General features: G+C 47.6%; 1 protein-coding gene across 3 annotated transcripts in view; it reads left to right on the top strand.

The window, feature by feature from the left end:
• LOC135254797 (FH2 domain-containing protein 1-like) overlaps positions 1 to 20,681 on the top strand; it is a 28,012-nt gene extending 7,331 nt beyond the window's left edge. For all 3 annotated transcript variants that reach the window (XM_064335307.1, XM_064335309.1, XM_064335308.1), the window contains exons 2-12: positions 6,015 to 6,650; positions 8,255 to 8,316; positions 11,716 to 11,818; positions 12,870 to 12,955; positions 13,077 to 13,177; positions 14,320 to 14,390; positions 14,510 to 14,617; positions 14,775 to 14,845; positions 15,625 to 15,742; positions 16,395 to 16,559; positions 17,064 to 20,681. In XM_064335307.1, the coding sequence (XP_064191377.1) occupies positions 6,207 to 6,650; positions 8,255 to 8,316; positions 11,716 to 11,818; positions 12,870 to 12,955; positions 13,077 to 13,177; positions 14,320 to 14,390; positions 14,510 to 14,617; positions 14,775 to 14,845; positions 15,625 to 15,742; positions 16,395 to 16,559; positions 17,064 to 19,349 (3,615 nt within the window). In that variant the 5' untranslated portion in view covers positions 6,015 to 6,206 and the 3' untranslated portion in view covers positions 19,350 to 20,681. The remainder of the gene's footprint in view (positions 1 to 6,014; positions 6,651 to 8,254; positions 8,317 to 11,715; positions 11,819 to 12,869; positions 12,956 to 13,076; positions 13,178 to 14,319; positions 14,391 to 14,509; positions 14,618 to 14,774; positions 14,846 to 15,624; positions 15,743 to 16,394; positions 16,560 to 17,063) is intronic.
• The last annotated feature ends 2,971 nt before the right edge of the window (positions 20,682 to 23,652 follow it).

Genomic DNA, 23,652 nt, shown 5'->3' with positions numbered 1-23,652 from the left:
TGTTTGTTGTGCTAGCTAGGTTTACCCAGTGCTTAAGCCCTGCTGATGTTCTTATTGGTGTGTAGTTTGACGGGAGCTGTCTCGCAGAAGAAAGTGTGCAGGGTGTGGTCTGCAGGGTTTTATCTGTGTGAACAGCAAGTGTAGATTAGGCTTTGCCTTTTGGTCTTTGTCTGTGCAGTGTCTGGATACCTCCTGCTAGTGAGAGAATGGTTAGTCAAAGAGCCATGCATTTTATGATAAGTCAACAATAAGTCGACACATAATTAATCCATACAGTGTTTTATAAATAGTATAGCGTTTGGACCTTTTGCACCATTTTTACATGATATCTGGGTCCCAGGAGGAAGTGATGGTCTGCGTATATTCAGAATCCAGAATAGCCCTCATTTGTGATTCTAATGCAGCCATCAGTAAGCGTTTTGGGATTTTTTTGTGTGTGCAAGTGAAGAGAATTTTTCAGACCTCAATATCCATTCTTTTGTTTGGGGCCGCTTTATGAAGCTCGCGGTGATAAAAAGACGTGTCACAGTCAGCTGGTACCGCTCATTCACATCGGGCCAAGCGAGTCTCCATCACAGAAGCACCGTGCCAATTCTTTGCTTTTTCGTATTTGGTGTGCTTCCCCATAAATTGTGAATATGCTTTATTTACACTTAATTCCAATGGAGGATGGCCGTCGGTACTGTCATGTCCATACGGGAATCGCAGAGATGCATCCGATAGAAGAGTCGCATACGAATTACAGCAAACGTAAACATGATGTCGATACGGCTTCCTTTTACGGAATACTCATTACAAGCATGTCCCAAATCCAGCCCATTTGTAGTGCACAATATAGCCTATGTGCTGTCTTAATATTATAGTCCATGTACTTCACAGAGCATTTTGTAAGTCATTCTTTGCACATCGCTGTGGTGCAGTCAGGCCCGCTTTGGTGAGATACAGAATACAGATACAAACTGGCTACCTTTGGATTTATTTTGTATGCTTTCTGTGAGCATGTGAATTTTGGTTTTCTTAACTCCTCTGATAGTTTAATATTTAATCACAATTCATTTGAACTTCTAGTCCCTGATCTGTGCTTATTCAATAAGCTTTTTATTTTCTGAATTTTTAAAAGCTTTTCATCCTTGAAAGGTCCTTTGTTCATGTAATTCAGGCCATTTTGTAATCTGGCCATAAAATGGCAGAGCTGCATGCTCTGGGCTGTAGTAACATATGGTATGGGGGGGGGGTCTGTCCCCGTATAAAACAGTAGACTAATATCTGCAAACAGACCTCCGAGATAATGTTTCACATCATACGCAAAACTATTGGCAATAAAATAATCTCGCTTTGCTAAAATCTTTCATAGGGAGGCCAGAGGAGATATCGCAGTTATGTAAGCAGGACTACCCAACACTGTTCCTGGACATCTACCATCCTCTAGGTTTCCACTCCAACCCTAACGAAGCACATCTCATTCAACAGCTAGAGGTCTCATTGAGCTGCTAATTAGTACAATCAGATGTGCCGGATCACGGTTGAAATTTAAACCTATAGGATGGTAGATCTCCAGGACTAAGAAGTACAGCACACTTTGGCATCCAGTCTGAAGATGTCTTGGAGCTTGCCAAGATGTCCTGTAGTGTATGATACTGCAAGGCAATGTCCATTAGGCCATTGGTTCCAACCAGTGACCCAGGTTTTGTTTTGTACTCAGCTGTATATACCAATTGTGATGGACCAATCCTGGTTCACTCCTGTATCAAACCACAGTAAACCTCACCAAGGGTGCCTGTGCAGTTGTACTTCAGATCAAATAAATGATTGAGCAAGTTAAATAATAACAAACCTTGTTTGCACAAAATCTTGAAGCTGATTGGCTGGTGCATCTCCAATTTATAAATTTACTCCTACACCCTTATTTCTGAGCTGTTTCTGTCATTTCTTCGAAGGTAAAAGTGGTGAAAGGTGCCTTTGTCTGGGTCTGTCTGATAGAGAGGCCCAAGGGCAGTGGTGAAGGAGCCGTTTCCGCAGAGGCACGGGGTCGCGCGCCTGACGTTTTCTGACGCACCAGTTCTCCAGCTGGTCCCTGACCTCCTGGGCCCTTTCGTCTCAGTACCTGTCCCCCCCGCCCTGCTTGTCCATCTGTTGCATAAATACAGAGAGCCCCAACGAACGTGGACACCAGAAGGTGGAGGGAGATGAAGGAAGGCAGGGGGTGTGAATGGAATGCAGCTGTGGGATTTGTCCCAGAACACAAGTCTGAAGGCACTAAGTGCAGACAATGTAATTCAACCGTCTCACTGAGCGTTTCTTGTATTGTGCTTCTCTTATTGGTGGTGTCTATTTCTCTATGCCGACTGTTTGTTTTCAACTGATGATGCATCTGCGTGTCACTAAATCTGTGTATTGTATGACAAAGACAAACCTTTAGGGAGATATTTAAGCCACAATTATTTCTTCAGAGGTGACAGTGTGTAACTTGTCTTATGTAACTAACCAAATTTGATGTAAAGCAGGCCAGAGGTGTCACACACAGGACCGGCAGCCACTAGGGCCCCTGGGTCCCAATTCCCACCTGAATATTTGCTCTTTGCTCTTTTTACTTGGGTTGGTAAAAATAAAATCTGTGAAATATTCAAATCTTAAAATGTTTCGTTGTGTTTGTTCCTTTTGCTTTGCTTGATCTGTGTTCAGGATGACCTGTACATTGCATAGTTATTTTATTTGTTAAAAAGGGCACATGGTACCTTCATCAGTGAAATTTAGCATTATATTTCACTTTAATGGCATTCCCTTAAAGAGATTAACTGTTAGCAAGGTTCTTATTAATTCACTGCCTCTTTAAAATGTGGTACTTGTGTATAGGTGTGATAGAAATGGCGAATGGCCGTTGATATTTCTAATGTGAAGGAATGTACTGTTGCTGCTGGTAGATGCGCAACATTTTCTTTTTCACAAAATGGTGGGTGAGGGCTGTGATGCGGTCCACACGAGATGAGGAATGTCATACGGGGGCGGAGTTATACGGGGTCCCCCCAAGTGGGACATTGACTGTTCAGCGTCATCGAGCGTTTATTGCCATATCAAACACCGCGCTGGTTTTCACCAGGTCAGTCGGCGCTTGTTTTCCGCCGCCGTAAGCGGGAAGCGAAACGCGCAGCGAGTCACAGCGCTGAGGTGCCCGCCAGAATCAAGGTCAGGTGCAGGAAGCACCCCCCAGTAAGGGCAACAAAAGCAGGCCGGCCGCCTGGCGAGGGGCAGAAAGCGCTTTCTCACACAGTGTGACGGGAGCGGGGCTAGGCTAATCCCTCACAGTCGTGTGAATGGAGGCCCAGCAGTGGGCAGGTTAACGAGCACTAAAACCCGCAGAGCGCGGATTACTGCTCCGGCCGCCGGCGAAACAGGAAGTGCCCGTGCCCTCGGTAAGGGCGGGAACCGGTTTGGTGGGAAGAGGGGGTAGGGGGTTAGGGGGCAATAATTATCTGGGCAGGGCGGCGGCGGGGGGGGGGGCGACAGGGGTGGGGTGGGGTAGGGTAATGTGCCACCATTCACAGCACACAGACACAAGAATAACCCTCCTGCAGGAAGTCTGGAGGCCCCTTCCTGAACACCCCCACCCCCCACCCCCAAGGCGTAGCTGCCTGGCTAGGCCTTTACAGCAGTGACAGCAGGTAGACCCTTAATGTCTGCCCCTCCAATAGACCCCTTTGTGCAGCAGACCAGAGAATGACATCTAGACCTGAAACCTCTATTCAAGACAATAACTCTGCCCCCGGGTTATAGCCTCCACCTGGTGCTCATGTCCCACCGATGTGCACCAGGTGAATTCCCATACGCTCTAATATACCTGGAACCATAAATAATTGATATTTACAATGTGAAAATTCTGCCCAAAAGTGATCTGAAAAAAAGATTTTGTCTTGCAGCACTTTAAAAAGTAATAAAATCTTTCAGAGCGGGTCTTAGTGGTCTTGTCTCCACTTGTTTCACTACGATTACTGTTACAAATGCATCTACTGTTGCGCTTGTTCCTGTCAGTCAGTTTGATTGTTCCTGTGCTTACTGTACCTGTATGCTAGATGGCAATGAAATAATGATATATGATATTCATGTATAATCATATAATCAACGTGTCATAAAACCCCCAGCAGCATTTTCTTTTTACTATTTTTGCTTTTAAGTTTATTTCCACTGCCCATGTAAAGATCAAAGCAATAAAATGATGTATATCTTTGTACTTGAAGTAAGCTTCTGTATTGTGTGATAGTGACATGAACAGTTGTGTTCGGGAGTGAGGCGTGTAGATTTGGAACAGGGGTCCTCCATCTTTTAATAGGAGGGCTGGAGCCACACGGGCCTTTTTTCTAGCCAATGAAACACCCAATTTGATTAATGAAGGTCTTTGAAGATCATCAGTTGAATCAGGTGGTTTAGCGTTTGTATCAGTGCCTTCACGCATAAGACCTGGGCCTCTTGGCGTAGGGGAGCAGGGCAACGGAGTACAGGAGCAGAGCCGCGCGCTGTGTCCTCCCTGAGCTGGGAGCATGCTGGGAGTCTCCTGTGTGCGTGCGGAACGAGCGAGCTGCGGCTGACATTGCAGCAAAGACGAGCACGAGGCACAGGAGGGGAGGGGAGGGGAGGGGAGGGGAGAGGAGGGGAGAGTGGGTTTAACACTCTCCGCTCCACTACGGGCCCCACAGCGCTTCTGCTGTACCAGGTCCGAGGTGGGGCCCTGTTTCCGAAAACTGATCCACTTCCTGCGCATGAATTAGACATGATAGCCCCCCCCCATCCCTCCAATCTCCCTCGGTTACGGTCAACCCAGAACCCGAGGCGGCCTGCGGCTAATGCACCGGCTGTTGAATAAGTAAAGAGGCGTGGGATCAGGTGAGCGGGACGTCAGCGGGGGTCATGTGACTGTCACGGTAGCCCCCGGGGCAGGGGCGTGTTCCTGATGGAGCAGGATATTGGTTTCCGTTGTTTGGACAGAGGGTGGATATCACCTGACCCAGGACCCGCAGACCGTAGTCGTGGGTGACAGTTTGCCATCAAAGGAGACTTGTTAATCACTGTATGCCAGAAGGACTTGAAAGAGGAGTAAAGGAAACCTCCAGTCCCCCCAATAGCCCCGTTTCTTTGAGTGATTATTATAGCTGAGGAATCTGATCAGAAGGGCTTGTGGCAGCTTCAAAGTGAAAAGTACTGTCTGCATGTCCATAGAATATAAATGAATCTGAATTCATTATTGTCTCATTCTTTCTGGGAATAGTTTTTCTAAAATGATTTTATTATTTATTATTTTTCAGTGTGGATTGTGGTCAGAGGCAATATAAATATTTGTTGCTTTGTCAGGATTGAGAACTGGTACTTATTTCATTTTAAGCATTTGGATGATGTCATCCACACGCAGATCCAATAGTCTGTTTGAACAGATGACCCATACTTGATTTGGTGGTTAGATCATGAAACTTAGGGAATGTTTAATAAAGGAACAGTTTGAGCTTAGTTTTGAAATGGATTTAATTAAGAAATGTTACTAAGGGAATTTGAGAAACTTGGTTGGCTAAAAGATACGAAAAGCACACTTTGTGAGAATAACATTTAGAAATCTGTTTAATCTCCCATTGTGCTATGTGCAGGAAAGTAACGATAACCAGAAAGTTTTCTTGTATTGCTGTAATGCTGTGAAGAATGCAGGGTAATCGTTAATTGGCATCAATTGCTGTCAGAGAATTTTCATTTCAAAGTATTTAAGATCTAGTATGCCTGTGTGAAGTGTGATGGCTGTGACCAGAGTCCAATTTGACGTCCTAACAGAGCACGTTCCCTCGGTAACCAGCGCGGGTTTCTTCAGCGGATGTGTCACACACACTGCTACACGGATTCAGTGGCTTCAAAGGAAAACACTGAGTGTAGGGTCGTCTCTCCTGTGGCTTGTCTTTTATGTTGGGTCCACTTCGACGGCCTTTTCCAGAATTTAATAACGCGTGGTAACCACTTTGCTTTATGTTCCTGCCTGCTTGCAGCACTGCCCTGTCCTGCTGATCGCATCTCGTCGGCCAGCGTGTGGAGGGCCTCCTCTGCCTGGCCTGGCCTGGGGCGTCACTCGGAGATGAAGAGGGGCCGGCCCCACCAGCCTGAGGATCGCACCGTGAAGAAACTCTTGGCTCCTCCCCTAGCCCCTCCCCCCCGCTCTGCCAGCCCTTGCGGCTGCTGTGATGCACGTTATGAATAGCATGTCGCTGGTCAACGAGAGGGAGGGCTGCGGGGGCAAGCACCTCCTCGCCGACTCGACGGCTCCGCCCCCTGTTTCGACCGTCCCTGGCGACAGCCCCACCCCCGAGCGTCCCCCGCCGCCGCCTCCGAGCGCCCCCCCGCCCCCGCCGCCCCCTCCCCCGGGCATGGGGAACCCCGTCCACGGCCCCCGGAAGAAGAGGAGGGTCCGCAGCTTCTTCTGGAAGACCATCCCGGAGGAGAAGGTGAGGGGGAAGCCCAACATCTGGACCATGGCCGTGCGGCAGCAGCAGTACCAGATCGACGTGCGCACCGTGGAGGAGCTCTTCGGGCAGCAGGAGGAGGCGCGCTCGGCGACCCCCACAGGCGGCAGAGCGTCCAGCGGCAGCCTGACCGGGAGAGGGTCCAACAAGGAAACCAGGGAAGAGGTGAGTTTCAGGGCTTGCACGGGTTCAAGGGTAAACAACGGTATTCAAGGAGTGGAGCTGGAACGTTTTTTTTTCCAACTGAGTAATAAAGAAGTATTGATTTTCAGACGTGTCTTTGGGGCTAATAGTATTTCTCTTTATTGCTTAAAATTCTATCCTGCTGCGAGCTGTCAGAGTACAAAAGCCTCTGCCTCTGGTTGAGAAATGTAGAGTGTGAGAATCTGTGTTTTCTGCTTGCTCAGGAAAAAGCAGTGGAGGCATTGAGTTGCATTTCTGCATCGATAAGGACCTCGATAAAGCGTAGTTTCATTTATTTATTTTTTAATATTGGCGCTATGCGGGGCTCAACATGGCCGATTCCCACCCTAATTTGTAACGTCTAACTATCTGCAACCGCAGCTGCATCGATGTGCGAGCCACTGCTGATTCAGGAGAGCAGAGACATCTGCGGTTTTCCTCTGAAACGCGTGCTGTCTCCTGCCAGCTTCTTTTCTCACTGCAAACTGCAGCCAAGCTTGCATAGATTTGCCTCGGAAGAAGACTTTTCATATGCAGCTTTGGCATATAGTCCTGGGGTGCTCAATTGGCCAGCTGGGGTTGCTGGAGAGCAGTGAGATTTGAATCCCTAACTGACTGTACCCTTCCATACCCTGAGTGACACAGTGATATGTGTTAGCTATGTTAGCTTATGGAGCAACCAGACACAGTCGGCACTGGGTCTCATCCATGCACCACAGCACTGGTGCTTTTAACCAAATGATAATGGGTAGTTTTATATGCAACCCCTAATTCCATACCCTGTTTGTTTGACTGGTCAGTCTTACTTTGGGCAATGTAGTTCTGATGTTCTCCTCTACCCTGAAACTTCTTGTAGTTTGCTCTGCAAAATGGCTGGCATGATGGTAAACAGCATGCTCATGTTAGCCCTGTGCTGCGCCGTGGTACTAGCCTAGCTCCACGGCGGGCTAAGCCTCCATCCCTCTGTAACCCTGGTAATCTGCCCGGAGAGCGGCGATGGCTAGCACAGCGCGTACCGGAGGCGCACACCTGTAATTAGGGAACACGAGAGCGCCGCGCGGCTCCTGCAGCGCCGGCCGGAGTCTTGCGCACGCGTGCGGGGGGCCGTGTGGAATTTCAGCTCCCACCCTCCCGCAGTTCTCCCGCGCGCAGGATTATGTCACAGACTACGCAGTTCATACAAAGGTTGTCAGGGTGCTCGTGTTCTGCATAACCGGACACTGGATACTGCCTATTCACCATTTTGTTTGGCCTGGAAAGAACTGCTCATAAGTTTCGGATGTTTAGCTAATCTTGAGAGTACCGTTGGTCTGGAGACCGCTGTCCGGGTGGGTCTTGAGCCGTATAAAGGGTTTTGGCATACTGCTCTCTGGAAAATTCCACCATCTGTCGTTCTGTCACACCTGCGCTGTTTAATTATTCCCTCCACCCTAATCTGGTCTGTTTATACTGTGGGTCATGCCTGAATGCTCCTATAAGAACTATAGCAGCAGAGTACACACAGACACCAAAAGCCACATCCGTACGCACTAGGCAAGCTTCCCGTGACGCGTAACTCTGTGCTTTTGTTGTAATTGTCCTTTCAGATCAGCATCCTGGACTCCAAGAGAGGGATGAACGTGGGAATCTTCCTCAAGCAGTTCAAAAAGTAAGCCAGCTCCTCTTCAGATGTTGTTGTGAAGAAAAGGCTGCGTAGGGGGGTTGGGCCTGCTTGTTCCTGCCTGCTGAAGAGAGGGCGGCGTGGCGGGTTCGAGGTGCGTTTCAAAGCCCTGCTGTCAGCGGCAGCCGCCTCTGTGAGGGAAAAGGTCGCGCGTGTGGCACGCATGCGATGCTCGTCACCCCCGTCGTCACAGGTGCTGACGGTAAACACGGCCCGCGGGGAGGTCTGCCGTGTTTTCCCCAACACTTGTTTGACCTACTCTCCTGTGTGCGTACTGAGCCCTGTGGGTGCTCATGTCTCCTGGGATTCACCTGTTAACTGTAAGGTTGAGTCCTACATAAAGAGTGCAGGTGCTGATCTAGGATCAGTTTAGCCTTTTAGCCAAAAGTGATTAAGGTAAGAATATGGACAGGGGAAGCCTGATCCAGGATCAGCAGTCTTCCAAGATGCATTATGAATATGGGGCCTGATCTATTAGATCTTGGTCATGTGAAAGCCGCATGGCAGAACTCCAGGAAGTCAGCCTGTGTTTACTCGGATGAGTGTTCATGTCTCATGAAGTGGCCAGGGGTTGGGATTTGGTCAGGGTGGGCGGATATGTAAACAGATCCTGGATCAGTCATTCTGAGTTCCCGGCATTGTGGAGAGCCATTATTAGGGAGGACGAATCCCTGCAGACGGCCTAACCTGGATTCCAAATCTGTGGCCCTCGCTGTCATCCGCAGCTGAATCTCTCTCTCTGTAGCAGAGCGCTGTGGCGATGCTAATTGGTCCCCCGGCGGTGTGCTGCTGCGACGCACAAACATGCTGATGAAGCCGTCTGAGAAAAAGGGAATTAGCGGTGACGCAGCCGCGCGGCTTGTGGATGAAACTTAAGTGCTTGTGGGCTGCCTTACTTAGCCATCACAACGCTTCGCCGTGTCACCTCGGTATGATGGGTTTTACTGCGAGGAGAAGCGGTTAGATTGTTTATAAGTATGACTTGCAATTACAGCGAGAAATGAAGCACTGAGCTAAGCGTGGCAAACAGTGTTTGAGAGATTTGACACTAAAGCGTTTTAATATGTTTTCATTTCTGTACAGATTTGGTTTGGTAAATGAGCCATTTAAGGGCCATGAAATACCCCCCCCCCCCCCCCCCCCCCATCTCGAATTTCTTCAATCTAACATTAGAATGTATGCAGATGAGATAATGGAGAAAAAATGTTAAGTCCTCCCCAGGCATGCACTCTTTCTGTAATGAAAGTAGAGTTGACCAAGCAAATGGAAAGAATGTATTGCAATGACTTTTTGTGCAGTATTAATCAGTGGTTGATTATAATGGCTTTTCCTCGGCACAGACGGGCTCTGTATTGTTTTAAGAGGCTGTATGAGTGTTTTTCAACTGTCTGCCTTCCTCCCACTCCTCTAGTCAAGCTGTGAGCTGTCTGTAAAATGAAAGTCCAGTGGAATTTTCTGCATAAATCTTGCTCAGACAATGAATTCAAATTCTAGTTTTTGGTAGTCAATATGCCCTCCCCCTCATTAATTCTTAAACAAATAAAAAGGGCATATTTAATTAATGCCCCTGCTCCTGTGGGTTCAAATTGTATGGCCAGGCAACCCACTCTATTTCTTTTGTTGAAAATCAATGGTCTCTATTTGAAATGTCAATTCCATCTGTGAATGAGTGGATATAGAAAGGACAGACCCCTAAGAGGCTGTGCTGTGTGTTGTTGTATACTTTGATGTTAATGAGGAGACCCTCATAAACCAATAGCTGGATAGAATAAGAACAGCTCTATGAGGAAAAACACGACTATTTACATAGCAGAGCACATTCTTAGACTATTTTTGTGAATGCCCTTTAGCTGAGTGGTGACTTTCTTAAAGGCAGTTAGAAACCACATTGCTTTTCGATAAATCCAGTAGAAGGTTACACATTCCTCTCCTGTTTCATTTAGGTGTATGTGGACTAAATTTAATCTCATAAAGATAGATTGGGTGCCTTTGCACTTTTGACCCGAAGGTTATTAATGGAATCAGTCATATGTCCGCCTGTGCTTCATGACGTGTTGTTCTTCGCTGTCCGTCCTTGCAGTTTGTGCCTGAAACGGCTTGTGACTGGCTGTGCCTTTTTAATCTCTTGTGCCCAAGACAATTGCGCAATCCCATAACCTTGTGGTTTCTCACGGGACACTGTGGCAGCAATTCCAGTGACCGAGGCATTTAACATCGATCAGCGGAGAAGCGAGAATCCATGTTTCCTTCCACAGTGCTGTGGCTGCTTATCATATTACATGTCAGCCAGATCTGCTAAATGTGCCTAGACAGTCCCCCAGCCTAAATTATTTATTATTTTGTGGAATCAGGAAGAAGTAATCGATATACACCAAATCTCTTGGTTGTCACATCTGGTAACGTGTAGCACGAGGCCCTTTCTCCCTTTTGTGCCACTCAGTTCCAGCTCGTTAAGAATGTTGTCACATAACCAGACAAAAATTTGGTAAGGGGCGGAACTGAGTTTGGATTGGCTTGATTTTATTGGATTTTTTTTGGCATGTGTTGGATTGACCCTGCCCATATTTCTCCAGCCTTTCATTGATTATCATTAGAAATCAGAGATCATATTGCTCATATGGCTATATGGATTTACTGTCGCAAAATTTCCACATGCAAAGATTGTATCCGGGAAACACTATGGAAAAACATTCATTTTTTAAACTGCTGATTACACAGTTGGTCTGGAAGAAACTAAAATCATCTCAAAAATCTTTTACTGCATTGAGGAGATGAATTGTGACTTGTTCATGAACATTTGCATGGCATATATGTATTTTGGTGCAGCTTGGCACATTGAGAATTTGCATATGCTAGAACTTTCCATAACAATGTATGCAGCATGTGAGTCAATGTCATTTTTAATTTTGTTTCAGCCATTGTTTGTGCATTTATGACTATATTAAAATGTATTGTTTTCCCAGTGTCTAAATGTAAGGTATGTGAATTAAATAGCATTCCACAGTACCTAACTGGTCCAAAATACTGCATCAGATAAGTGGTGTTCGTCTAGGGAGACAGAAATAGAATGTGTCCTGTTTTATCGGTGTTCTTTTGGGACTCCTTTTCCCCCTAATCTTGGTTAAGAATGTACTTCCTATGTGACAAGAGTAACTGTACAGGTTATCCATGAATGAGCACAACTCCTATATAAGACCAGGATCCCTTTGGTGTCTGTAGTGGCATTTTAAAGTGCTTTACCTTCTTTTAGTTACTCCTAATAAATCTGGACCCGGCTCAGGTACCTGACTCAGACACCGGTTGCCAGAGTGGCAGGATTTACGGGGGGGCGGAGGGTTTTAAGAGTGAGTGCGGTGCTTCACTCCGGTGAATTTTACTGTGCCGTAGGTCGAACCAGTCCATCACCGAGGACATCCGCTCTGGCAACAGCACGCCGTACGGCTCCGGACCGCTCAGAGAGCTGCTGAGGCTCCTGCCCGAATCTGAGGAGGTGAGAGATACGGGTGCAAAAAAAGAAAAGCATTTTCACACCCTCTAGTCACGGTTATATTCGTTGAGAAAGAGGCTACAAGGATACGACATATGTATAAATAGCATTGACTTGCCCAGTTTAACCTCTCTGTTGACCTCATTAATGTGAAATTAATTAAAATGATAAATCTATGGTATTCTTGGTTGAATATGTCAAACTTTTATTTATTTTTTCAGTAGACTAAATTAAATTTGAAAATTGTGACTTTGCAAGTTTTCTGGTTTATATTTAATATACACATTTCTCAAGGTGAATGAATGTTGAGAAGTAACTGAAAATCTAAGTGACATGCAGTTGTCAATGTAGTGTGGAATTAGTATAATGTCAATGAAACAATATTTTGATATCTGCCATTTTGAATTTTATGTGCTCTTAAATGGATTTGCACAGGAAACATGACAAAGCACATTTCTCTGTAAAGCAATTTAATCCTAGAAGATATGCCCAAACAAATCAAGGCTGGCCCTTTTTTTGTAGATGGAAAACTTGCTGGTTCCCCAGTGGAAATTAAACATAAGTATCAAGGGAAGACTTACTGTTTACTGTTACTGTTTTGGTAGTTGACCTAGTTTAAACTATGTTGCAGCAGATGCACGCAATTCAGCATTATGTTATTAACACCTGTAACTGGGATAAACGTACAGACTAATACGTACTTTGTGCTAATCGGGGTTTGAGTTCTAGAGTTCCAGAGATCCAGTATAGATGTTGAAATGGATTTGGGATGGTACCTTGCAGTGCGGGTTCCTTCGGTAATAGAGCGCATTGTGCTTTGTGTAATAAGCGGTTGCTCGGTGCGTCACACAGTAGCTCTACAGTTCGTGCCCACAGGGATAAACGGAAACCTATTGGCTGGAAAATTGCATGCCACCGAGCCGGGTTTTAAGATCTTTTGGGGGGTGGGGGGGGGCGTGAGTGTGTCGGGAGGAGGGAGGGAGAGGCCTGAGGGCGTGTGGGGTTGACCGAGCGTGATGGGCCAAATTTAATCATCGCCATGTCCCCTTCTCAGCTGAAGAAACTGCGAGCATTCAAGGGCAATGCCAACAAACTGACTCTTGTGGACTCCTTCATGTACCTTCTGATCCAGGTCCCCAGGTAAGAACGCTCTTGCTTTAACTGCATGTTTTTTTCAGTTTTGGGATTATTCTTATATCATTATGGGATGTTAATTGGAGCGTGCGTGCGTGTGCATTTAAGGGTGTATGTGTCTCATTAGTTTTGAGGTTCGTATTGAAGCCATGGTGCTGAAAGAGGAGTTCTCTCCTTCCTGTTCCGTCATGAGCAATGAGATTGATGTCATCCGCAATGCAACTAAAGGTAACGAAACCCCGCCCCTCCTCCCGGTGCACCAATAGCAGGCGACCCAGATCTTCCGCATGTGAATGTGATGCGTAACAAGACCGGGACCGGTCAGAGTCTGGTTTAGGCTCAGAACCGTGTCTCTGTTTGAGCAGAGTGCTGCAGTCTGCATCAATGTGGTGTTCAGCACATTATGTGCTTCTATGAGGAAGTCTGAGCCAACACAAGTAACTGAATTACAGTAAAGTTTACTGAAAAATAACATAACATATTTCCTGTATGCTTTGCATATTTTGCAGCCTAAGCTGTTCGTATTGTTTTTAGAATAATTAGTATTATATCTTGGAATTTCTTTATCTTACGCTTGTTGATCTTACTCTTATGTTATACTTGTTATACTTGGTGAGATGCATGACATTCTTAACCTTACAGAATTTTGTCATTATTTCATCTTACTGCTATATCATCTTACTTAGCCTTGGCACATTTTGATTCTACCCACGAATAAATACTGGAAAATATGAATCTTACTCCATGAGGTTTTCCCGATTCATGATTTTCTTTCCCCCCATGATGAGTAAATACGAGCTCTTTCTGGTGAAACTTGCACTGTGTAATTATTTTAACACACTGAACAGACTTCTCTGGATATGTGATTCCACACGATATTTATGGATTGAGGGACAGAATTACTACTGTGGTACTTCTGTAAATAGTGAAGATATTTAGGTGCCCTGCCAGGAATTTTAATGAGCTATGATGTTTGTCTTCTAGCTGTGGTCCTCAATGATATACAGTCACGGCCCATAGTCATAATGCATCTCAGAGGAGAGCTGTTGTAGGATCAGGTATCGTCTGTCTAAACCTGAACCTTATCCAGTATATGCTAAAAGGAAAAACTGATCCTAGATCAGCACCCCTATTCAGAGATGCTCTATGAATCCAGGCCTGGTCTCAGAGTTATTCTCCTAGGCTAGCACCATAATTAGCATTGTGATGATGGGAACGATATCTTCGTTCTAAATGACATCAGCAACATCCTGCAAAGGAATCGGCATTAGCTGTAATTTGAGGAAGAAGAATGAGGGTAATGTAATTTTGAGGGGGAGTGATGTCGCTGTTTTGCGCGGCTTGATTGAATTTGCATTGACCTCCTGCAGAGCTAATGACCTGTGAGGAGCTACACGCCGTCTTGCACTTGGTCCTGCAGGCTGGAAACATTATGAACTCAGTGAGTCTCTCTCTCTCACCCTCTCACTCTCTCACTCACTCACTCACTCACTCTCATTGGTGCATAGGCCATATTAGCATCAGCATAACACCACTGGCTTATCCCTTGTGTCCTTGCAGGGTGGCTATGCAGGCAACGCCGTGGGCTTCAAGCTGTCATCTCTCCTCTCTTTGGCTGACACCAAGGCCAACAAGCCTGGGATGAACCTCCTCCACTTTGTGGCCTTGGTGAGTCAGGCATGCTGGGATATGTAGTCCAGTCAGACCCACTCACCACAGGGTCATCCACTAAGCGTGTGAGAGACCATCTCTCTATGTGACACCCAGCGATTTTGCAGGGGGTTAATGAACTTTTCCCCTGATGTGACTTATTTTTCCTGTGCAGGAGGCACAGAAGAAGGATGAGAGTCTGCTGAAATTTCCTGAGAAGCTGCCGCATGTGCAGAGCGCAGTCCGGTAAATTCTCCCGCCCAAAACTTGTGTCACTTTCGTCTGGACACCAGACAGTGTGTCACCTTTCATCTTTGAGCGCGAAAGAACTCTTTCATTTTCATTGAGTTATTATTGAACTCTTCTGCCTTCACAATTTGCAGCACTACCCTGACCCCCCCGACAAACTTTAACCCAGCCTACAGTTTGAGGAAGTAACCTGACTGACTCAGAGCCCATAGCAGTGAGAAGCAGAGTCGGCTGATTATATAAACCAAGACCAAACCTGCAATATCCAGGCTATCTTTTGTGCAGCCTACACTCCTGGTTATATAAAATTTCTGGGATTTATTTAACATTTTTGAAAACGTGCAGCAGCTAGTTTAATTCAGCAGCCACTGATACACAGCAATGATGTGCGCTCAGTCAGTATAAACATCTAAAACAAATTAATACCAGTTACCAACTAGTTTTTGCTTCTGTTTCTGTTCGCCCACGGAATTGTACTTTTCCGACTTTAGCCATGTATGACCTTTCATGTAGCGCTGCAGCTGGGTGATGTCACCCGCAGAGAGCTGCGGACAGGTGCTGACAGGCTCTCCTTAGCCTTGTCCAAAACGCAGCGATGTCACTTAGCATCTCCGGGCGGCGCGAGGTCACTGCGGCAGAGCAGATGCTCCTGAGCCGAGCTCGCTCCGGACTTCTCTGGCGTCCCTCGCCCGCGGTTAGGATCCCCTGCCGGCGCGGATATGCAAATGCCCGGCGGGCAGCTCCACTCGTAGCTGACCGCTGGCCTTCTCCTTCAGGATATCGGTGGAGAACATCGAAACGGAGTTCCAGTCACTGTACGTGCGGACGAAGGCGCTGGAGGAGAAGATTCAGAGGGACTCTGAGCTGCAGGTGCAGCTGGAGCAGTTCCTGCAGGTAAAGCTCCTGCACCAGCTGACAGGCGTCAGTCAATCAGCAGAACCTTTCTGACAGTCTCGATCTGCTACCCTACGTTCACAACACCATGTGCCATGTTAAAGTTTACACAAAAAGTCAATAACACTTTGTTTAATTTGTAGTTTTATTATGCTCTTGCGTGCGAAATGACAGGGCAGGTTTTACTGGTTATATGTACATATTTGGGTAGTGCTTATGCCAGGCAATATTATTAGGAAGGTGGTGTCCCTGCTGCATGGGTTACATAGTGTTATAGTCTCTACAAGTAACCCCTCTGTTCTACCTATAAATAAGGATACTGCATGGCCCATTTAGTTTTTAGGCATTTATCCAGAGCGACTTGGAAAGCTTCCATTCTTTTCACTTACAATCCATTTTATACCACAGGATATTTACTGAAGTGATTCAAGATTAAATGCCTTGCTCAAAGATATAAAGGCTGTGCCCCACCTGGGAATCAAACCCGCAACCCTGGCTGTAAACCCAGTTGCCTGACTATTGTGCTGCGCTGTGTGTGCACATTTGTCGTACGTGCGAGCATGTGCGAGCGCGTGTGGCTCGGTATATCGTTCACTCTCTCTCTATCTCTCTCTCTCTCTCTCTCTCTCTCACTCGCCCGCCTGCCCGGCAGAGCGCCATACGGATGCTGCAGGACCTGAAGAAGCGCAGGCTGGATCTGCGCAGCGAGGGAAACGCCCTCATCGACTTCTTATGCGAGGATAAAGACGCCTTTAAGCTGGACGACTGCTTCCGGATATTCCAGGACTTCTGCCTCAAGTTCAAAAAGGCTGTGAAGGTACAGACACCTCTTCTGTGGGTTAAGTCTAGGAGTGAACCATGTGAGATTAAGTGGTGAAGGTTGTAGGAGGAAATTGGAGAGCAGGACCAGACAGTTTTAAATACATAAAGTCTCAACCAATACTTTCTGAACCTTTCTGAATCCAAAAGAAAAAAGAAATCCTGCTGATTACTGGCTGGTTTAGAATAAACTTTCTTCACCCCTGTTCATTATTATCATTATATTATCTCGCACTCCTAAATGTATATCAGGGATCAGCAACTCACTGTCCTCGAGGGCTGAGAACTTATATTTTCATGAATTTAGTGATATTAGCATGAAGCCAAAAGCAAGCTAGCGCATATTTTGTCATTCAGTCTGCTGTCGGTGTTATAATTTTAGGTAGTAATTTCAATGGAAAAATATGTATAAAATATGTATTTGACCCAGGTCTGGACAGATATCTGAACCCTTCCCTCTTCTCTCCCTGCTCCTCTCTTCTTCTCTCCTCTCCTCCGTCAGGATAACACGGAGCGTAAGCTGAAGGAGGCGGCGAGGCAGCGCCGCCTGCTGGAGCTGGAGGAGAAGCGCTGCGCGTGGAGCCGGGAGCAGGGTGGCGGCGGCGGCTTCGGGCGGAGCAGCAGCGAGAACGACGTGGAGACGCTGAACCGGGAGGGGCTGCTGGACTTCCTGCAGCAGCGCACGCTCAGCCCCCACCGCCCGCTGAGCCGCTCCGCGAGCGCCCGCCGCCCCCGCAGCACCTCCTCCGCCACCGCCGCCGACCGCCAGCTGCAGAGCTACCTGGAGCTGTTCGGCGCCGACGACTCCGCCCGCTTCAGCAGCCTGCCCCGCTCCGGCCGCCCCCACCACCGCAGGACCGCCGCCTGGCTGCTGTCCCAGGACGACAACCGCGAGCTGGGCCCCAAGGCCCCGCTGTCCTGCGGGAGGCAGGTGACCTCGCCCGGGTCCTACACCGACCCCATCAGCCCCCTGGCCCGACCCTCGGACTACTTCGGCAACAACAACAACGACGAAGAAGAGGAGGACGAGGACCCGCGCGTCAACGATAACGAGCTGACCACGGTGTCGGAGGGCGGCCTCGCGTTCAGGGCCGGCCGTTACCGGCACGCGTTCCGGAGGGGGGCGGGGACGGGCGTCGGCCAAATGAACGTCAGCGTGGAACGCTGCGCCCTCGTATCCGGGCTGCAGACTTTCGACCACCTCACGACCGTCAACAACAACGACGACGACGACTCGCTCTTGGCCGACCCGGGCATCGTCGTGGTTACAGATCTGGAGAGGGACAGGGATCCTCCAAAGACGCTGGTTTTGGACACCCCCCCGCCCAGCGGGAGTTCTGGGAGGGGGCGGGACCCGAGGTCTGCCTGGGATTACAGAATGAGCTCCCCTCAGAAGGAGGAGGAGGAGGACACCAGCACGGTCTCCTCGACGACCTGTGACACGCCCCTCCCCTTGGATACGCCCGTCTCCAACAGGAAGCCCATTTTCTACATCATGGATTTTACAGAGACTGACTGCTCCGTGACCCTTGACCTCTCTGAAATTGACAACTCTCCCAACAGGAGGGAAGGTGTCGAGAGCCACATGACGCTGGAAGCCAATGGTCGGAGTAACCAAAATGACCCTGGTTCTCTTTCTTACAACTTGGAATCCGGGTCCGCCAGCGAGACTTCCGCGTCACAGTCAGAGTCCACCAATGAGCCGCCTGAGTCGAAATCCACATTCACTGATGAGCAGCCAGACTCTGCCAGCCATGTGGCGGTGTGCGTCTGTCCGTCATCGGCTGATGCAGAGGAGGCTGCCTCGGACAGCTGCGACGCCCCGGAGGACAAACCGGAAGCGGCCCCCGCCGACGGCCCCCGACCCGCGCATGCGAAAACCAAGATGGCGTCGAAGAACCCCGCGGCGGGCCGGACCGTCGCCGCCGCCGGCCGCCCTCCCCGGCAGCGGGCCTCCGCGGAGAACCAGAGCATGCGCAAGGTGGTCCCGCTGGCCAAGCTGAGCCGGCCCGGGAGCGGCGCCAGGCGGGTCGACAGGCCGCCCGCTTTCGAGAGCGCCGAGCCCAGGCGCCCGCTGCGGGACCAGAGCGCCCCCGCCAGGAGGGGGGAGAGGACGGCCCGCGCCGCCCGCCACTCCAGCCTCCCCCCGGAGGAGTGCAAGGCCCAGAGGCTGAGCGCTGGCGGAGGCGGTTGTTGTGGAGGCGGCGGCGGCGGCGGTGTCTCCCGTTGGGCACGGGACCAAACCCCGCGCAAACCGTCCGTCTGGAAGCCCAGTGCCAAGCCCCTGAGGAACGTCCCCAAGGCCCCCCCGGAGGAGAAGATGTGTCGCTCCACCCTGAGGGCTCTGGCGCAGGCGGAGGCGGCGGCGGCCTCTGAGGGCGGAGCCCCGCTGACCCCCACCCACAGCGCCCTGCCCAGCTTCGCCCGCAACACCGTGGCCTCCACCTCCAGGACCAAGAAAGACCCGGTCGCCGCCCCCTCCACCGACTCCACCCCCTCCACCCCGTCCAAAAGCTCCTCCCTGGGCAGGACCGGCTCCCTGAGGCACGCGGTGAGCAGGGCGCCCCCCGCTGGTGAGCAGCACGTGGCCCAGGGTGCGGAGAAGCTTCCGGGCTCGCTGCGGAGGGTGCAGAGCGTGCGCACCTCCGGCCGCAGTGGGCAGCGCGCCGAAACCCCGCCCCCCGGGAAGGAACGTTCCAGAAAGAGCAGCACCTTCTCCGAGAAGTCGGTGCAGTCTAAAGACTCTAAAGACTGCTCCAGCAAAACCCTTAAGCCCACGTGGAAGTGAAATGGGGTGGGTGGGGGGGTGGGTGGTGTTGTGCGGAGTACAAACAACGATAGGACTATTTGAAAGAAAAAGCCCTGAATGAAAATGTTATTAATTTAATAAAATATAGACTTGTATTTTTGTTTATAATTTTCGGCTTCTAGTCATGTTGTATAGTTACAAACCGAATCATGGCCTTTCAGAGAGATGACTTATCAAGCTTCCGGTGGTGATGTTCTTGAACAGCTAGCTTCTGACTGACTCCTGAGGAGTACATCTTATTCATGTCAAGAATTTTCTTTTTAATTTAGGTAATTAAAAGCAACACATGCATTCACCAGGCCTGGGATATTGGCAGTATCATGGAAAAAAACTTTGCAACTTATCACACATTTAATGTTGTCATCCCTCTCTAGTTTCATAGCTCAATGACTAATAAATTTGGTTCAAAATGCCACAAAATCAAAGCATAATGTATGTTTTTTTTAGATACAAGGTTTTTGCCTGACACTGGTAATATGCTTTTGTGAAGAAGTACAATATTTTAAAAAATTAAATGCATCTCAAAAAGTAACTGTAATAAAAAAAAATCAATGCCATTTGTAATTAACTGAAAACATTGAGTGTAACCCACGGTTATATAAAGAAAGCCCTTGACAGTAATGCCAGAATGTAGCAGTTTTGAAAAGATGGTATTTACAAATATGAATTACTGATTGTATTTTGCTCCTATCCAGTGCACACTACCATGTGAAAATAATGTATATTAATATGTTTTCATAAATCCCCAGTGTCTTTTCATGTTTTTCCCAGGAAGACTATGGACAAACGGCAAGTCCGCCTCCAGAGGGGGCGGGGCTTATCTGCCCGCGTTGTTGTCTTGTATGTGACGTCCAATACGTAACAGGTGATGATGTGTAAAATAGTAACCGCTGAATGTGCTGTACCGCTGCAGATCAGCTGACCGTTCAGGTGAGGCGGGGGTGATGGGGGGGGCGCAGGAGCTGCGTGTAGGCCGCCTTGCTGCCCTCTGCGTTCGGGCTTACGGACCGGTCCCCTGCAGCTCCCTCCCCCACCCCCCACTGACGTCGGTCACAGAGTCTCACTCTGCTTCTCACCTTGTGTGTGTGTCAGTGTTTTGTGTATCTACCTGTACTGTCTCTCTGGTAACGTATCGATTCTAGTACAGAAAAAAGACCACTGAGCGCCATGCAAGAAATATTTTTGGCTCCCTGCTATAAATTGAAGCTTGTTCTACCAATTGAATGGTTGTATTTTTTTTTTTTTTTTGTGTGGGGGCATTGAAACATGCTTCCCTATGTTACTTGCCTACGAATAAATGGTTCTCATTAATTTCATGTCGTTCTCTTTTACTTTCTAATGATTATACAGAATTCTTCTACGTGGCCCTCTAAAATTGTATAGTTGAAATGCACTGTATTTTGTCAATGTCTGAATGAATGCTTACATCGCAGGCCTAAAATCATGCCATAGATTTGAAACCCAAATCAAGATGCACAGAACCGACAAAACCAAAGTAGGAGTTCTTTCCGATTATAGGCTAAAATACACAGGGACTTCCACCTGTCTAGGCCGCATGAACCTGCCTGATACATTGCAGAAAAGTGAAAGCAACTGTTTTAGACAGATTTCTCCCTTTGCTAATACACCCTTGCTAAAGCCACCTTATTGGACCCACGTCACTTCAACTTTCCTTCAACAGCGGAACAGAGATGATCAGCACAGTTGGTGGTGTTGGAGCACTCCTTTTTCCATTTAAATCATGGATGTTGTAAATAGTATATAAAGGTGTATCTAAAATGCAACTATAGTCTCGTTCATAAGATGAGTCTGCATTGTTAATGGTATCAGAATGTCATCCACTGTATACAATTGAATCCTTTTTCCCTTTTGTCTGACCCTCTGTAGAATGTCTGCTTCTCCTGGTACAATGCGCTGCATTGATATCTGCTGGATGGGCGTATGGATTGCTATAGAGAGGGCATTCTTTTTGCATGTATAATTTGTATTGTGTTTGTAATCAAACTTGACATCCAGACTTTGGATCCCTGTTTGAGCTTGAGGTACTGAACTATAACAGCATGAGCTTTGTGTAATGTGCTTAAATTATTTATGCAACTCCGAATCCATCCTTAACCTTGATGTTATTTTTCCATCTATACATTAATATGCAGACATACAACAGTTCATCATTCTTACCTGCCAGGCTCCCTGTTTATGCTCCATGGATTTACCATACATATAACTGGTGGTTTGCCCTATGAGAGAGTAGGTTAATGCATGCCAGCAGTCTGTTCAAAAGTAGAATCAGTGAGCGTTGTGTAGATGAAATTTATTTAAAGGCCTACAATGTAGGAGGATAGATAAGTTTTCTTTAAATAATCCTCACAGGAGACATTTAAGGATGTGGCAAAGAGCATTATTGTACTAATAAGCGGTTTTTAACCAAAAATGGACAGAATACCCAAGCACTAGAATAACTGTACTAGAGTAATAGTACATTAAACCATGCTTCTGAGTGGGCACTGTGTAGGATGGAAGTCTAGGACCTGCTTGCTGTCTCTTTCCAGGCTGACACACAGATTTTTCTTTGGGTCAGCAGGAATGATAAGAGGTGGGATGGCCCGGGCTTTGGAGGATTTCGGCTGGGTGTGGCCATCAGTGTTCGCTAACGCTGTAGCAATGCAAATTATGCAAATGAGCTGTGTGACACACTGTGCTGAAACGCGAGAGTGTGCCAGCATAGGCGGGAGCCAGGTGAGGCTCGTAGAGGAAACGCAGCGCTATCGCCCTTCTCATTTGCATGTTGTGTCATTGCAGCCAGGATCCAATTTTCCCTCCATTGCCTCTGGTACAGGAAAAGGCCTGTCAAACCTCATCAAAATGGCAGCAATTTATCTTTCTCATCACTGGGTATGTAAATAAAAATGTCCTCTGGACAAAGTTATCTTCTGTTTAATCCCAGGGGCATCCTTATGGAAACAAAACATACTGCAACATATGGTAAATATGTGGAATTAAAGAAAATACATTTTTAAAATTAGATTCACAGTTGGATTCACAGTTGTTTCTAATTAGTAAGGAAGTGTTCAATTGCTTCCATGGTGCAGGTATAACAGCTTTCAATATCTGATCTTGATTATAGGCTTTTAATTGCCTTTGGAGTCTGTGATTGGCATTTGTCAACATGACGACCAGAGTTGTGCTAATAAAAGTCAAAGAAGCCATTATGAGGCTGAGAAATAAGAAGAAAAAAACATAGGCTAAACCTTAGGCTTACCAAAAAATAAACTGTTTGGAATAGCATTAAGAGGAGACTGGTGAGCTCAGTAATTGCAAAGGAAGACCTCTACAGTTGATGACTAAAGAATTCTCACTTAAAAAAAAAATAAGATCAGAAGATGCAAGCCCCAAAAACAGGATGGCCAGATTTCAGTTAGCTAAGAAGTACCTAAAAGAGCCTGTAGAGTTCTGGAAGGGTCTTGTGGGCAGATGAGACCAAGATTCACTTGTATCGGAGCAAGACAAAGTGTGGAGGCCAAAAGGAACTGCCCAAGACCCAAAGTACCCCCCTTATTTCTGAAACAAGTTTCATACTAGTTTGCACGCACTAGGCTTTTCTTGGATTTACACACTTAGTGTACTTCGGTAGAACTAGTAGTTTGCATAGAAACCATGCACAAATTATGTTCTGTGGATGTTTGTGAGTACCTGTGGAATTATATTTGGAAAAAGATGTTGCTGCTGAGTTTATTTAATGTACATTTTTGGTGCATTGAGCACCACAAAAATATGAGTCCCTTGAGTTCTGTTGCATCATGGTGAGCTACAGTTGATATCTTCAAAACTTATCAAATCTCAGAGAAAGAATCTGGATGAATAGATTAGTACTCAAGCGAGTGAACTGCCCCTGTAAGGGCAGGTGAGCACACTTGATTTACAACATTGATTTACGGTAAATGTCTGGCATGTCCAACCGAGCACTTTCCCTGAGTCCTGACACAATGTCTCCCTGTGGGGCCCTTTCATTCCTGTGTTTATCTGCAGAGACTTCCTGCCCCTTTCTTTTGTGTTGCCTCGTGTTTTCGTCCAGGACGGACCCCCCCTTGACGGATGGCCTATTCACGTCGCGCCTGATGACAGCAGCGGGGGCGTTTTGCGCGAACTATACTTCCCACTGGCTCGTCCTTCCTGGCTGGGTGCCATGGCAACACGCCGCTGCAGCGCGAGACCTCAGCTGTGTCAGGTGTCTCTCAGACAGCCTCTCGCCACCGCAGTGAGTAATGCACTGCCATGCAGTGCA

This window comes from Anguilla rostrata, chromosome 5, assembly GCF_018555375.3.
Source record: "Anguilla rostrata isolate EN2019 chromosome 5, ASM1855537v3, whole genome shotgun sequence".
NCBI lineage: Eukaryota > Metazoa > Chordata > Actinopteri > Anguilliformes > Anguillidae > Anguilla > Anguilla rostrata.
Note: the sequence above shows the minus strand (reverse complement) of the source record. Positions and strands in the feature narration are given on the sequence as shown.